Source organism: Mus caroli, chromosome 5 (assembly GCF_900094665.2).
Source record: "Mus caroli chromosome 5, CAROLI_EIJ_v1.1, whole genome shotgun sequence".
NCBI classification, from domain to species: Eukaryota; Metazoa; Chordata; class Mammalia; order Rodentia; family Muridae; genus Mus; species Mus caroli.
Window position 1 is genome coordinate 69,846,556 of NC_034574.1, and position 15,353 is coordinate 69,861,908.

Consider the following 15,353-nt stretch of genomic DNA (forward strand, 5'->3'; position numbering starts at 1 on the left):
AGGGTCCCCCAGCCCTCCGTCAGAGAGCTAGCAGGCTTGACGCAGACGCGTGAGGCCCCGGGGTCGGATTGCAGCCCTTCTGACAAAGTGCCCGATCGGCTTCCCCAAGACGGCGCCTGGGGCCCGGAGCCTGCACACGTGGTCCAGGCGCTGGGAGACGTGCGTTAAACTCTTAAGCACCCAGAGCCTACCTAAATACCCCTAAAAAGGCCCCGGGACGGGAAGGAAAGTAGCAGAGTTGGAAAGTACCATGAAGGAGAAATGGCCAGAAACTAACCAAGTGCCTAGAAGCCTTGTAATAAGCAGATAAACAACCAAGAAAAATCTATCAGGGTTTTTGTTTATTCTGGTAAAGTTAATATGCCAATAATCCCCTTTGCTGCAAGTTTCGTAGTTTAAACTGTGAAAACAGGTCCAAAATTTTTTGATCTGGTGCTGCTTTGCAATCCCTGGAATTTGGGATTGTGGGCGTGGGCTAGTAACACACCATAGGTGTGGAGAGTGCAAAGTTACTTTATCCACTAGCAAAACACTGTCTTGGAACAACACAAGTTTCTAGATTAATAAGGAAGCAGATCGTGTTCGAACTCGAACACATTCTTTCCCACCTATGAAAACCACCCTGAAGTTTATAGGTAGAAAAGCTCCATAAAATTGGGAATTAGGGCCAGACTTTCTGAGATCACCCACTGTGCCAGTACTTCTAAACTTGTAAAAATCTTAGAATCTAACCTCTTCCCCACATCTGTCAGCCCTGTGCTGACACAGGTCCGAAGAAGGTGTTCATATCTATAGTTTAATTTCGAATGGCTGTAAACTACCCTGTAGATCCTGGGAACTGGACCAGGGTCCTCTGTAAAACAGCTGAGTGTTCTTAATTGCTGAGCAATCTCTGGCTTCTATTTTACTTTGTTGGTTTTGTATCTGTGGTTGTGTGCACTTGAGTACGGATACACAGAAGCCAGGGCCTGTCTTGAAGCAGGAGTACACGTGAGCCTCCCAATGTAAGTGCTTTGAACTGAATTTGGATCAAGTCTTGACTAAAACTCGTGTCTTCCATATTAAATCAGTATCTTGTGTCTGTCTGTTGCTCTTTAGTATTTAGCAGCCCCATGGTTCTTGGGTTAAATCTACATAGCTAATGAGTTAGTAATGAACTAGATGGAAGGCAACAGTGGGTCAGGCTGAGTATAGAGATTTTCAAGAGGACACAAACATTAAGGAAATTAGAGTTCCAGAAAGGAAATTTACAGCTCAAAACTGGAGTTAAACCATGAGGGGCTTTTTAAACTTTGTTAATTCTTCTAAACGTTAAGTTAGGAAGATAGAAGAATATTCATCTTTTACCTCACTGAACTATAGTGGAAATGTCAGACAAGTTATTTATCACCAATGCCAACCCAGAATCAAATTTAGCGTAGTTGAGGGAAAAACATTACATTTATTTAGTGCTAATTAGAATTGTAATCTTAGATACCCAAAGGCAAGTAGGTTGGAATAGTGTATTTAGGGTTGTTTTTGTTGTTGTTTGTTTGTTTGTTTGTTTCGAGACAGGGTTTCTCTGTATAGCCCTGGCTGTCCTGGAACTCACTTTGTAGACCAGGCTGGCCTCGAACTCAGAAATCCACCTGCCTCTGCCTCCTGAGTGCTGGGATTAAAGGTATGGGCCACTACGCCCAGCAGGTTGTTTTTTCTTTAAAGGTTTATTTAATATATATTTATATATATAAATATCAGTAAACTGTAGCTGTCTTCAGACACACCAGAAGAGGGCATCAGATCTCATTACAGATGGTTGTGAGCCACCATGTGGTTGCTGGGATTTGAACTCGGAACCTCTGGAGGAGTAGTCAGTGCTCTTAACTGCTGAGCCATCTCTCCAGCCCCAGTGTATTTAGTTTTTACAAGATGCCCTTTTTTATGGTTTTAAACAAGAAAGCTTCATAACAAATCACTCACAGCAGTATAGTTAATATTACCAAAAATTAGGATTTCTGATGAGAAGAAAACTATCTCTGGGTAGTTTGGGGCGAGGAGTCAGTATTTTGTAGGTAACAGGCTGTAAAGCTGATGTTCCAGAAATGAAGTTTGGTCCACTCCAAAGGTCATCTCACTTAGTTGTGGCCAACTAAAATTTGATCCAAGAAAGGAATTGGCCTCCTGCATCCATTTATCCGTACACTGCACCAGTGATAGGCCATTGATTTTTTTTTTTCTTCTTGGACACTTAACTGCTTCCTGTGCCAGCTGGTGGTGTGACCTGATCTGCTCTTCTTTAAGTTTGGGGTTTTGTTTTTGCCTATCTACTTGGTTGCGTCTTAATCACTACCAAGCTACATGGTCCTGGAACACTAAGTGCTTAGCCATGCTGACCATGACTTGGCTGCTTAGTCTTGCCTCTTTCAATTACCCCTTGTTAAATTCTGATCTTTTTTCACATCTATTCAGCTTTTACTTCATTCTAGACTTCTCTGTAGGGTGGGCCTGCTGTGAATAGTCTCTACCTTGTATTTTATTATAGTGTCTTAATCGATTGCCAGCTTCCTTTGAGATTCAGGTCCCCTGGGAGCAGAAACTAGATTGCATTTGCTGTTCTGCGCACAGGCCCTGGCACACAGACACATTGGAACAGTACTGAGGATGAGTGTCGCAAGATACCTGACCACACTGGGAACCCCAAGGATGTGTTACTGACTCAAGAGTGCTGTTTCTAGTTGTGATGTAGCTCAGCCCGTGGCACATATCTTTAATTCCAACTTTGACAGCAGTAAAGTTAGTTTGTAGAAGGAAGCAGCCGTGTTTGAAAGTGATGTCTAATTTGAGTGGCAGGCAATCTGATGAATCAGAAAGATTTGACAAAATAACTCTCACAAGAGAGAAAAAAAGGAAGCTGCTTATGGTGACGTGCAGAGAAAAGGAGGCAGTTTCACTGGCACAGTTGTACTGTGACAGGTGGAAAAGAGACAAAGCTAGACAAAGGTGAAGGCAGAACGGAACAGGCCAAAGAATGAGTAGAAAGCAGAAGATTAGAACAGATTGCTAGAGTAGGTTTGATGTCAAGTAGAGCAATTTGGGAGAGGAAAGAAAAGCCAGATTGCATCACAGCCTAGAGATGAGTTGGAGCCAGAGCAGCTGAGTTGAACCATCCAGCCAGAGCTCAGAAAGAAATAGAAAAGGTGAGCTTATTCAGCAGTAAGTCTCAGAGGCTGAAAACATTCTAGGCCATGATTAGATTGTACAAGAGGCTAGAAGCTTCCAGGCCTAGACCACGATTAGCAGACAGGCAAAAGCCTGGAGACGTTTACTCACAGAGAAGTAAAATGAGTTTTTACAGATGAGAACACGAGAAGCTATCCCAATACCTTTAAACCTTGGTTGCTTTTTCAGCTAATTCATTCTAATGTAGACTCTAGTGACTCTAGTATTCCTTTTGGGGGGCGGGTGTTTGAGAGAGGGTTTCCTCTGTGTAGCCCTGGCTGTCCTGGAACTCACTCTGTAGACCATGCTGGCCTCGAACTCAGAAATCCATCTGCCTCTGCCTCCACCTCCCAGGTGCTGGGATTAAAGGTGTGTGCCACCACTACAGCGACTCTAGCATTCCTTAGGTCTTGTGAGTAACTTAAAATTAGATGGTTTTGCCTGGTCTGGTGGTGCACACCTTTGATCACAGTGAAGCAGATGAGTCTCTGAGTTTGAGGTTAGTCTTGTCTGGGAAGGGCATTCCGGGCTAGCCAGGGTTATGGAATGAGGCCCTGTCTCGGGAAAGAAAATGTGCCTTTGTGCACATTTCCTGTACTTTCCTCCGTCCTCAATAAAGAGGGTACCGATGGCAGAGGATGGAGAAATAGCCCAGTTGAGTTAATGGAAGTGTAAATAAAGGAGGGCCTGTAGTTGTCTCCATGCCTAGTGGGTGTGGAACTAGCTTCTGAACTGGACATCCTAACATTTTCTTTGGGTTTGGGATTTGTTTGTCTTTCCTTTGGTGCTAGACTTTCGACTAGACCTTTTACATGTTGGGCAAACTCCACTGAGCTATGCCCCCATTCCTTGCCTCCACTACTTACTTGATTTATTTATTTTTTTATTTTTTTTTGATGAACAGAGGAACCTCTTATACATTAATTTGAAATGAAGAAACTGTTCTGAATTTTCTCATTTAGCCTGCAATGAAAAGTTGGGGAAAATAAAGCATTTTCCTCCTGTTAGTGTAAAGAATCTATTGCAAGTGTGTGCACAGAAATTCTAGTATGGCTACAATAGTTTTAGTTGTTTCAGTTCAAAGACAAGCTGATAGAGACAGGGGGTGTTGATCTCAGATGATCTGTGTTTTATTCCTTTTTTTTTTCCCCCCTCAAGACAGGGTTTCTCTGTGTAGCCCTGGCTGTCCTGGAACTCACTCTGTAGACCAGGCTGGCCTCCAACTCAGAAATCCGCCTGCCTCTGCCTCCCAAGCGCTGGGATTAAAGGGATTAAAGGCATGCACCACCACCACCCCAGCTGTGCATTTGCTATATGTGTGACCTCAACGTTTGTGAGCCTGACTTTTCTAATCTTTGTAGTTCTAATTAAACTAGCACACAATTATATGAGAGCACAAGGTTCTGTGTAAGTGGTTTCATTATTTTTTATTGACACTAATCACTATGGAGTGGTTCAACATTGCAATGGATTCATTACGATTGAGGAAATCTTAGAATCTGCTACAATTATGTTTTATTCCCACAGTAGTGAACGTCGGGAAGAAGCTCTACGAGGGTAAAACAAAAGAAGTGTATGAATTGTTAGACACCCCAGGCAGAGTCCTCCTGCAGTCCAAGGACCAGATCACAGCAGGGAATGCAGCTAGGAAGAACCACCTGGAAGGCAAAGCCGCCATCTCCAACAAGATCACCAGCTGCATATTTCAGTTGTTACAGGAAGCTGGTGAGTGCTTCCCTTTGCCCTTCACAGGGGTCATTTTCCAGGGGAGAAGTTGTTTCGATCAAGAATACAGTATACATCTAATGTGTTACTACATCTAAAGCAGGTAACTGACTCTGGGAGAGAGATGGCTGTGTTTGACTTAACCTATAGGGAATGTCTCACAGGCTAATTTCCATATAATAAAATGAAGAGAGGAGCTTTTAAGGTTCACTCTAACAGCTTCCTGGTTTGAAAGTAATGCTTTCCAAAATCCAAAGACCCTTAAGCTAAGGATAGCCCAGTGATAAAGTACTTACGTGGCCTACATAAAACCTGAGGTTCAGTCTTCAATGTGGCCCATCATTTTAGTTACTTTGCTATTTAATTTGGGGCTTGCAGTTCCAGGGAGTTCATAACCATCATGGCAGAAGCAGGCAGCAGACAGGCACGACACTGGAGAATAGCTGAGAGCTTACACTGCAAAGAGGCAAAGAAACCTAACTGGGTATAGAAGTTAGGGTTTTACTGCTGTGAACAGACACTTCTATAAGGATGACATTTATTTGGGGCCGGCATCCAGGTTCAGAGGTTCAGTCCATTATCATCAAGGCAGGAGAATGGCAGCATCCAGGCAGACATGGCTGGAGGAGCTGACAGTTTCACCTCTAGATCTGAAGGTAGTTAAGACAATGGTATTTAGGCCCACACCCACGGTGACACCTATGCCAACCCAAGGCTACACCTTCAAATAGTGCCACTCCCTGGACCAAGTATATACAAACCATCACACTGAGAAATATTCAAACCTGCCCCAGTAACCAACTTCCTCCAGCAAGGCCACACCTCCAAAGCTTTATACCAAGTGGGACCAAGCATTCAGACTACTGTCTCCCACGGCGAAAACATTCAAGAGAAAGAAACTTAGTTTCCTACACTCTTTATCAGTCACATGAATCACCAGTGGAACTTCCCTCTACAACAAGGCCATCTTTAGCCTCCCGGGGTTTAAAAAGAAACCTTTCTGGTATTAGCAGCCCCAAATAATAACCTGAATTCACTCCCTGGAATGCTGCACAGTTGTGCTTTGTTCTGCCTATGGAGGACAGTACAGAATTGTAAGTCCTGCTTTTGCTTGTAAACCCTGAGAAATATTTGAAGATAGCAGCTGTGCCTTCCTGTCCTGTTCTAAGTGGAAGACCTTGTGAAAAACTGAAGGAAGTAAAAGGTGGAACTAACACTGGAGCTTACCTATGGAATGTTTACGTGGAAGGAGGGCAGTTAGGGTGCTTCTCCTCCTTGGATCATGAGGCTTTGTTTTTTTGTGTCCCATGGAGCTAGAGTTACACACAGCTGCTGGTAAACAGCTGTGCAAATGCTGGGAACCCCACGCAGCTTCTCTGCAAAGATCTTGACTGCTTCCAGGCCTGGAGGAGGACTAGAAGTTGTTAGTTTCCAGGTCACCACATGAAACTCTGGTTCCAGTGGCAGGGAAGTAAGAGCATGTGCTTGCCTTGGTGTTGGCTAGAGTAGCTGCAGTTCCAGATACCCCCGAGCGAGGCTTTTCCAGGGATGATTTAAGCAGTTAAAGAAAAAGTATCTGCAGAATTTAGGACTGTTCTGATTGATAAGTTGATCAATCTATAAGAATTACTATGATGCTGAACTGTAGAGCATGAGAATTCTGTAGTCAGGTTATCTTTAGAGGTAATTTAGTGCCACTTGGATGACCTTCTACCAATCTAGATAAGTTGTCGGGGGGGGGGGCACTGAATCTGAATGAATGGCTGGAGTGTAAAACACTGATTCCAGTCTATAGGAAAAAATCTTAACTTTGTTAATCTTATAATAATAGTATGGGTGTGTGCATTTGAGTGCAGGTGCTAGGCCTGTGTGGGTTGTGTGCCTCCTGTCACTGGTGATGGAACCCAAACTCTGCTCCTTTGGGGTAGTAGTGAGCACTCTTTTTGGGGGGGGGGTTTGAGACAGGGTTTCTCTGTGTAGCCCTGGCTGTCCTGGAACTCACTCTGTAGACCAGGCTGGCCTCCAACTAGAGATCCACCTGCCTCTGCCTCCCAAGAGCTGGGATTAAAGGTGTGCACCACCACGCCCGCAGCAGTAAGCACTCTTAACCTGTGAGCCATCTTGAATCCCATGGCGGCATTTATTTTTGATAGATGTTTTGAGTTGGCTGAGGAGGTAAAGCACTTGCCATGCAAGACTAACTTTCTGAGTTCAGCCCCAGAGACTCTGTAAAGGGAGGAGGACTGGTGTTTGACATGCACGCATGCACACACGTAGCCACGTACATGATCCTTTGACACTCACGGGTAGAAATGCACAACCACATACATCCATGTCATAAGATATTGAAAGAAAAATATGAAAGGATGAAAACTTTGGGTTTTAGAGTTTATCTACCTTCCTTAAAAGAAAAATTCATTGCTTTCGCCCCTTTTATCGTCAACTTGTAGGTATAAAAACTGCTTTCACCAAGAAATGTGGGGAGACTGCCTTCATTGCACCCCAGTGTGAAATGATCCCCATTGAGTGGGTGTGCCGAAGAATAGCAACTGGATCTTTCCTCAAAAGGAACCCTGGTGTACAGGAGGGGTACAAGTTCTATCCACCCAAAGTGGAGATGTTCTTCAAGGTAATTGCTTTCTGTGACTTAAAACTACACTCTAAATGATAAACATGGAGACGCCTGAAACTATATGCGACCTACTAGAAATTTATGTTGATAATGTAGAATTATGTAAGCAGTGATAAATCAGGTTTGGCAGGGGGAGGGGGGAGTCTTTTTTGATATGATGGACTAACATAATAAGTTTCAGTGAGCAGAAACCAAGCAGTTAACGTATTAAAAAGATTGCCTTGCACATTGCCTGGCGGTCCATACCCACATTCCTGCCTATTGCTTAAGTAATGAGGGCAGGGCTGCAGGTGGCTCAGCAGTGGAGAGTACTGGCTGCTCTTCAGGAGGTTCAGTTTGATCCTAGCGAGCGCTCGCTGGTGGCTCATGCCTGTGTAACTCCAAGAATCTGACAGTCTCTTCAGGCCAACAGATGCAGTCATACATGCAGGCCAAACACCCATACTTACTTACAAATAAAATTTAAAGGAAAGAACGGTATAGAAGAATTGCTATTTCAAGGCCAGCCTAAGCTATGGAATAAGACCCTGTTCAGAAAGGTTATTGGTTTGTTTGGTTTTTTTTTTTTTTTTTTTTTTTTTTTTTTTTTTTTTTTTGGTTTTTTTTTTTTTTTTGGTTTTTTGAGACAGGGTTTCTCTGTGTAGCCCTGGCTGTCCTGGAACTCACTNTGTAGACCAGGCTGGCCTCGAACTCAGAAATCCGCCTGCCTCTGCCTCCCGAGTGCTGGGATTAAAGGCGTGTGCCACCACGCCCGGCGGTTTGTTTGTTTTTTACATTTGAAATTTTTGGATATGAAAAGGAAGTGATTTTGAGTTTGCAGGAGTTTATGGTTTTGTTTGTTGTTGTGTTTTGGTTTTGTTTTGTTTTTGGAGACAGGGTTTCTCTGTAGCGCTGGCTGTCCTGGAACTTGCTTTGTAGACCAGGTTACCCTCAAACTCAGATCTGCCTGCCTCTGCTTCCCAAGTGCTGGGATTTTTGTAAATTTAATTATAATATATAACAAGTTATACAGCTACCTGATTACAAATACACTATTGACATTGTTTTCAAACTGTATGCATGTGACACACATGCATGTAGGAAGACATTCAGGCACATAAGAAACGGCTTTGCAGGGAGAGGACAGATTTGAATGAATTATTTCATTACCTAGAATCAGTGACTCATCTAATACCTAAGAATAATTAAAAGTAAACAGTAGAGGTTGGAGAGATGGCTCGTCATGCAAGAGCACTTGTTCAAGGTTCAAGGAGCCCTAGCACCGCATGACTGTTCACAAACACAGCTGCTCTAGTAGTTCCAGATGTGCACTACAGTCTTCCTGCGTCCACAGGCAACAGGCGCGCACATGGAGTATAGATGGGATATGTGCAGACAAAACACACATAGACCTAAAAAGACAAAAAAAAAGTAATAAGGGTTTTGGGTTTTTTTGAGTAGTCAAATTGGGGCTGGAGTGGTATGGAGTGGTACGGAGTGGTATGGAGGTACGGAGTGGTATGGAGGTATGGAGTGGTACGGAGTGGTATGGAGTGGTACGAAGTGGTATGGAGTGGTATGGAGGTATAGAGTGGTATGGAGTGGTAGTGCAGCACTTGCTACTCTTCCAGAGCCAGAACTTGGTCTCCTCTCCACACGTGTAGCACAACATATACACACAGACACATAAAAAATACAATTTTAAAGTAGACTTTAATTAATAATTACTTGAATCATAGAATATTCTGGGAGAAAATTAGATTTAAAATAGCAATTCTTAGGAATATGTATTTAAAGGAAAGAACTTTTTTTTTTTTTTTCTGGCAAGTTGAAAGTTGCCAGCTTGCAATGAACTGTACTGCTGTGCTTTATTCTTAGGACGATGCCAATAATGATCCGCAGTGGTCGGAGGAGCAACTCATTGCTGCAAAATTTTGTTTTGCTGGCCTAGTTATAGGGCAGACTGAAGTGGACATCATGAGTCATGCCACACAAGCTATTTTTGAAATTCTGGAGAAATCCTGGCTGCCCCAGGATTGTACGCTGGTTGATATGAAGGTATTCATAAAATAGGTGACATAAAAGTGAACATTGTAACTAAGAAATGTCTTTAGTACTGTGTCATTTTCAAATCGTTTCCTTGGCAATGTGCTGCTTCTAGATTGAATTTGGCGTTGATGTAACCACCAAAGAGATTGTTCTTGCTGATGTCATTGATAATGATTCCTGGAGACTATGGCCATCGGGCGATCGGAGCCAGCAGAAGGACAAACAGGTATGTGGTGTTCGGCTTATTTATCAAGCTGTGATAGAGGTGAAGGAGGAAGGACAGTAGTCTTAATTGATAGTTTTAAAAGTCATTTCTTGGGCTGCAGAGATGGCTCAGCTGTTAAGAACACTGACTGCTTGCTCTTCCAGAGGTCCTGAGTTCAATTCCCAGCAAACACAAGGTGGCTCACAACCATCTGTAATGCCTTCTTCTGATGTGTCTGAAGACAGCTACAGCATACATGCAAAAATAAGGCTTTTTTGAAAAAAACAAATTACTTTCAATGGCAAGCACTTCTTTATCACATACAAGGCTCTGGATTCATCCTTCAGTACCAAAAAAGTAGAAGTGAAGGAAAATCTCCTTTGTGTTTATCATCTTGGGATTCTGGAACAGCAAAAGAACAAGTGGCCGTGTTTATCTGATGTTGGAGCCTCACAACGTCAAGGCTGAGGCCACAAGGGGCTTTAGTTCTAACAGAATCAAGGGAGAATCCTGTCTGTGTGTATACATGGTAATTCTTAAGTCAGTTACTTTGCTAGTAAAGCATTTGACCTTAAATGAAACTTACTTTGCTATTGAACTTTCCCCATTGCAAAAGCATTTGAAAGTCAAGGTGCATTTTCATATACATCTTATTATACACACGTGTCATGATCTTGACTTGAAGGAAACATGTTTTAATATAGCAGGAGAAAGTAATTTTTTAAACTCCGTTTTATTTTCTAGTCTTACCGTGATCTCAAAGAAGTAACTCCAGAAGGACTCCAGATGGTAAAGAAAAACTTTGAGTGGGTTGCAGACCGAGTGGAGGTAATTCCTTCTCTACAAACCTGTAATAACATCATGTATTTTCTTTCATGACACCATTGGACTGAGCAGTTAGCTCAGTGGTTGGTAAAGTGTTTCCTTGCCTTACAAAAAACGAAGGCCTGGCTTTGATTTTCTAGTACCCATGAAAAAACAACAAAGGAAATACCAGATGTACTGGCGGGTGTGTGTGAGCCCAAGGTTGTGCCTTTCGAGGCAGGAGGATCCCCTGATCCCCGCTCTTGTTAGTCAACGAACTTGGCAAATTCCAAGCCAAAAAGAAAGGAAGGGAGGAAGCAAGATGGATGGATGTGGCCAACCGAGAGTGGCTTAGAGTTTAAATCACTTACTACACAATCCTGATACCTTGGTACAATCCCCAGAACACAGATACTTAAAACTGAAAGGAAAAGGCCAAGTTTACAAAAGCTCTTTGACCTCCACATTTGTGCACATGTACACTCATGAAAATAAGTAGAAAAAGAATTTAAGGGAAAGGAAAGCTGAGGACCATCTGAGGGTGTCCCCTCTACACATTTGTACACACACAGCAAAAATGAAAAATGTTTCAAAACTTGTGATGGAGCTTAGCGACAATGTTAGCTATTCTGGACGCCAAGCCATGAAGGGTTTCAAGTTCCAGGCCAGAGTGGAACCTGGTTAAGTGAAACTGGCTGAAATAAAAGAATAAAGTGAGAGAGGCCTTTTTACATCCTGTTTTCAGTGATTTTGAACAAAAGTGTCACCTTAAGGAATGACCACAGCAGGCTACTTACTGGTGGACCAGAACTCTCTGCCACCAAGTTAAGCGTGCTGTTCCCAGGTGCTAGTGGGAAACCTGGGATCCTGTGTCTAACCTCTGTGCTTCACCTAAATTTCTAGGATATTACTACTTTGAACCCATGAGAGTTGAACATGATTCATATGAATCATAATCATTTCATAGACAAGTATTTCCAACTTAGTTATATTTAGTGTTCAAAAAGCCAACTAACAAGTTGATAACCTAATATGGTTGACTTATGACTTAAAGATTCAACAGAAAGTGAAGAAAACCTCTGGCATGGTATACTTTGCTACTGTTCTGAATATTAAAAGGCTTAGAGATAGAGCTGGGGGTAGGGGGTGGGATATGTTCTTGGTTTTTTGGAGACAGGGCCTCACTATGGAGACCAGGTTGAGCTGCCTCCTTGGTGTTGGGATTATAGGTTTGTGCATAGTGAGTGGTGGTGGTGGTTTTATTTTGTTTTTAATGATCTGTTTTGCACAGCTTAATTTGGTCTGTTGAGAAAGAAAATATCAGCTGTGCATGATGGCACAGACTTTTAATCCTAGCACTTGGAAGGTAGATAAGGCATATCTCTGAGGTTGAAGCCAGCCTGCTGTACATAATGTGACCTGTCTAAGAAAACAAAACAAAAACATACAGGTGCTGAGGTGTAGCTCAGTTTGTAAGTGCCTGCCTAACATGGGTTTAGCCGGGCGTGGTGGCGCACGCCTTTAGTCCCTGCACTTGGGAGGCAGAGGCAGTTGGATTTCTGAGTTCAAGGCCAGCCTGGTCTACAGAGTGAGTTCCAGGACCGGAAAAAAAAAAAAGCAGCCCTGGGTTTGATTGCCCACAACTGCATAGAACAAAGTGTGGTGGCACAAGCCTGAGACCCCAGCTATCAGGAGCATCAGAAGTTGAAGGCCATCCTCAGTTACCTGTGAGTGCCTGTCAGGTCAGTCTGGGCTGTTGGAGACACTTTCAAAAAGGGAAAGAGAAGGTAAGGAAAAAGGAAAGCCATTTGTCTGGTACTTGAGGCAAGAGTATCAGGAACTGAAGGTCATTTTCAGCTAAAGCGTCCAGGCTCAACACCCTCGCACACACACACACACACACACACAAGATAAACTGTCACCCATCTCTCATCGTTCTGTTTTTCTTTTCCAGTTGCTTCTCAAGTCAGACAGTCAGTGCAGGGTGGTAGTGCTGATGGGTTCCACCTCTGACCTTGGTCACTGTGAGAAAATTAAGAAGGCTTGTGGAAATTTTGGGATTCCGTGTGAACTTAGAGTAACATCTGCGCATAAAGGACCAGATGAGACTTTGAGGATTAAAGCAGAATATGAAGGTAAACTTTAAATGCCTAGGGAATTTCGGGTAGTTCTGATTTGGGTAAAAGATTTTCAAATACATATTTTTGAACAATAATGCTTAAATGAGCTTTCCCCGTATTTATTTCTATGTGTCATGCTATATATTTCTTACACTTACCTTCAGAAGGGACACTGTAGAAGCCTATGAGGGGACAAGGAGAACACTTAAATGCAGGGATAGAGAAGCTGGAGAGCAGCCTCAGCTGGATGCCACACCAGGCATCGCAGCAACTGCCTGGAGCTGCAGGTTCAGGAGATCTGACATCTTGTGGCCTCATGGTCACCTGCATGCATAAACTCATGTGGGCACACATATAATCTTTTAAAATAATCTTTTTAAACATGGCTTAGTGATATAACATATACAGCCATCTGTGGTTCACTGCACACATGTGCATAGACACGGCATGGAGGCAAAGCACCCATACATGTAAAACCTTAGAAAACAGACTAGACCTGTGAGGAGGGGTGGTCTCCTTGTCTAACAAGCAGCGCTCCTTAGCATTGTTTCTCGTGTGCTCCGACGGAGGGAGAAGAGGGCCCTCACTCAGCTGCAGGAGGCTGAGGCAGCAGAGCCTCTCTAGTACCTGGTCAGATTTCTTAGAAGCATATAAGAAAGCTTTAGTTTCAGTAGATAGCACATCAAATAAATGATAGGATATCATTGATCTAAATGACTGGAATTTGTTCACACACACACACACAAAATGGTTCTAAACAAGAAAAAATGACATTTGATTCTCTCGAAACTTCAGATCCTTTTAATAAGCTAATGAATGTTTGGATTCTTTGCCAGTAAAAAAAAAATATATGTAATTTTAGGCGGACTGAAGATAGAGTGTAACTCAGTTGGTAAAATGCTTATTTAGCATGTAAGAAACCCAGGACTCAATACCCACTACCACATAGAACCAGAAGTGGGTATCACAGTTTGGGAAAGTAAAACAGGAAGACTATTGTAAATTCAAAGTGAGCCTGGGCTACAGAGTAAGACCCTCTGTATATCAAAGCTGTTATGGAATTTGAAGTGTGGGGCTGGTGAGAAGGCTCAGTGGGTAAGAGCACCTGACTGCTCTTTCGAAGGTCCAGAGTTCAAATCCCAGCAACCACATGGTGGCTCACAACCATCCGTAATGAGATATGACTCCCTCTTCTGGTGTATCTGAAGACAGCTACAGTGTACTTAAATATAAAATAAATAAATCTTAAAAAAAAAAAAATTGAAGTGTGTATATGCATGTTTGGTGTTGGTTTTTGATACTGTAGTTTGAGCCTGTAGTCTCAAGCATGTTAGGTACTCGAACTGTGGGTGCTATACTGCATAAATCCCAGCTCCTAGAGACTATATAATTTAGGAAGTATCCACAAAATCTCTTAATTACTATTAAATGAGTCTACCGGCACCACTTAAGGACAACTCAACATGAGGGTAGCTGTTTAGTTGGTGAAATTCTTCGTTTTTGCTGAATCTAAGCAGTAATAGCAGAAGGGAGCTATGAGCCAGCCATTTCCTCACTGACCTCATGACATTTCTTATACAACAGATCTCAAAGATGATCAGGCCTGTTCTGCCTAGCTTATTTTGTTTATTTTTATTGTATGTGTGTGCAGATGCATGTACCAATTGTAAGAGTTGATTCTCTCCTACCGTATGGGTTCCACAGGTCACACAGGTCATCAGGTTTGACAGCAAACACCCCTTATCCACTGCAGTCTCACCTGCCCCGCGCTGTTTTGTACCTGGCTATTGTTATAAAGGACCTGACCATCTTATACTTTCCTTAGGGGATGGCGTACCTACTGTATTTGTCTCTGTGGCGGGCAGAAGCAACGGTCTAGGCCCAGTGCTGTCTGGCAATACTGCATATCCGGTTATCAGCTGTCCCCCGATCACACCAGACTGGGGCGCTCAGGATGTGTGGTCATCTCTTCGACTGCCCAGTGGTAAGACCTTGAAAATTTTTAGTACTGTGTGTGCCCAAAATTTCAAGATACAATCTCAATGTCTTTATCCAGCCTCATTTATTAATATTTGACTACATATTTTAACTACAGCCTACTATTTTAAATCAGATCTTATGTTTTTAAATTATTTTATGCTTAGATGCTTAAGTACGCATCTCTAAGAAATAAGATTTGGGTTTATTATCATCTTTTTTAATTTTTAAGCTACCAATTCATTTTTCTGTCTTTTTCTTTTCTGATCCAATAGGTATTGGCTGTTCAACTATACTTTCTCCAGAAGGATCTGCTCAGTTTGCTGCTCAGATATTTGGGTTAAACAATCATTTGGTGTGGGCCAAACTTCGAGCGAGCATATTAAACACGTGGATATCCTTAAAGCAGGCTGATAAGAAGGTCAGACAATGCAATTTGTAAAGAAGCAATTTAATTTTTAGGAGAAAAGTTACGTAGTCCTAGTTTGGATTTAAAGAAAAAAGTCAAGCAAAATGATTTCACATAAGAGAAAACAATTCAGTTACTAATAAACAAATATTATTCAGTGTTTATGAGTTGGCACATTGTCAGTGGATATTACTAATATTTTCTAGCTCTACAAAGTGATATGTCCCTGTAACCTTAGCACTCCAGAGGCTGAGG

The 15,353-nt window shown here is 42.5% G+C and overlaps 1 protein-coding gene across 6 annotated transcripts in view; it reads left to right on the forward strand.

The window, feature by feature from the left end:
* Positions 1 to 15,260, forward strand: part of LOC110293933 (multifunctional protein ADE2) — a 29,998-nt gene extending 14,738 nt beyond the window's left edge. For 4 of the 6 annotated variants that reach the window (XM_029477240.1, XM_021161830.2, XM_021161832.2 and 1 more), the window contains 8 exons: positions 4,726 to 4,923; positions 7,374 to 7,552; positions 9,413 to 9,592; positions 9,696 to 9,809; positions 10,533 to 10,616; positions 12,547 to 12,727; positions 14,538 to 14,696; positions 14,965 to 15,260. In XM_029477240.1, coding sequence (XP_029333100.1) covers positions 4,726 to 4,923; positions 7,374 to 7,552; positions 9,413 to 9,592; positions 9,696 to 9,809; positions 10,533 to 10,616; positions 12,547 to 12,727; positions 14,538 to 14,696; positions 14,965 to 15,131 — 1,262 coding nt within the window. In that variant the 3' untranslated portion in view covers positions 15,132 to 15,260. The remainder of the gene's footprint in view (positions 1 to 4,725; positions 4,924 to 7,373; positions 7,553 to 9,412; positions 9,593 to 9,695; positions 9,810 to 10,532; positions 10,617 to 12,546; positions 12,728 to 14,537; positions 14,697 to 14,964) is intronic. The other 2 variants (XM_029477241.1, XM_029477242.1) reach the window with 1 other exon arrangement.
* Positions 15,261 to 15,353: the final 93 nt, after the last annotated feature.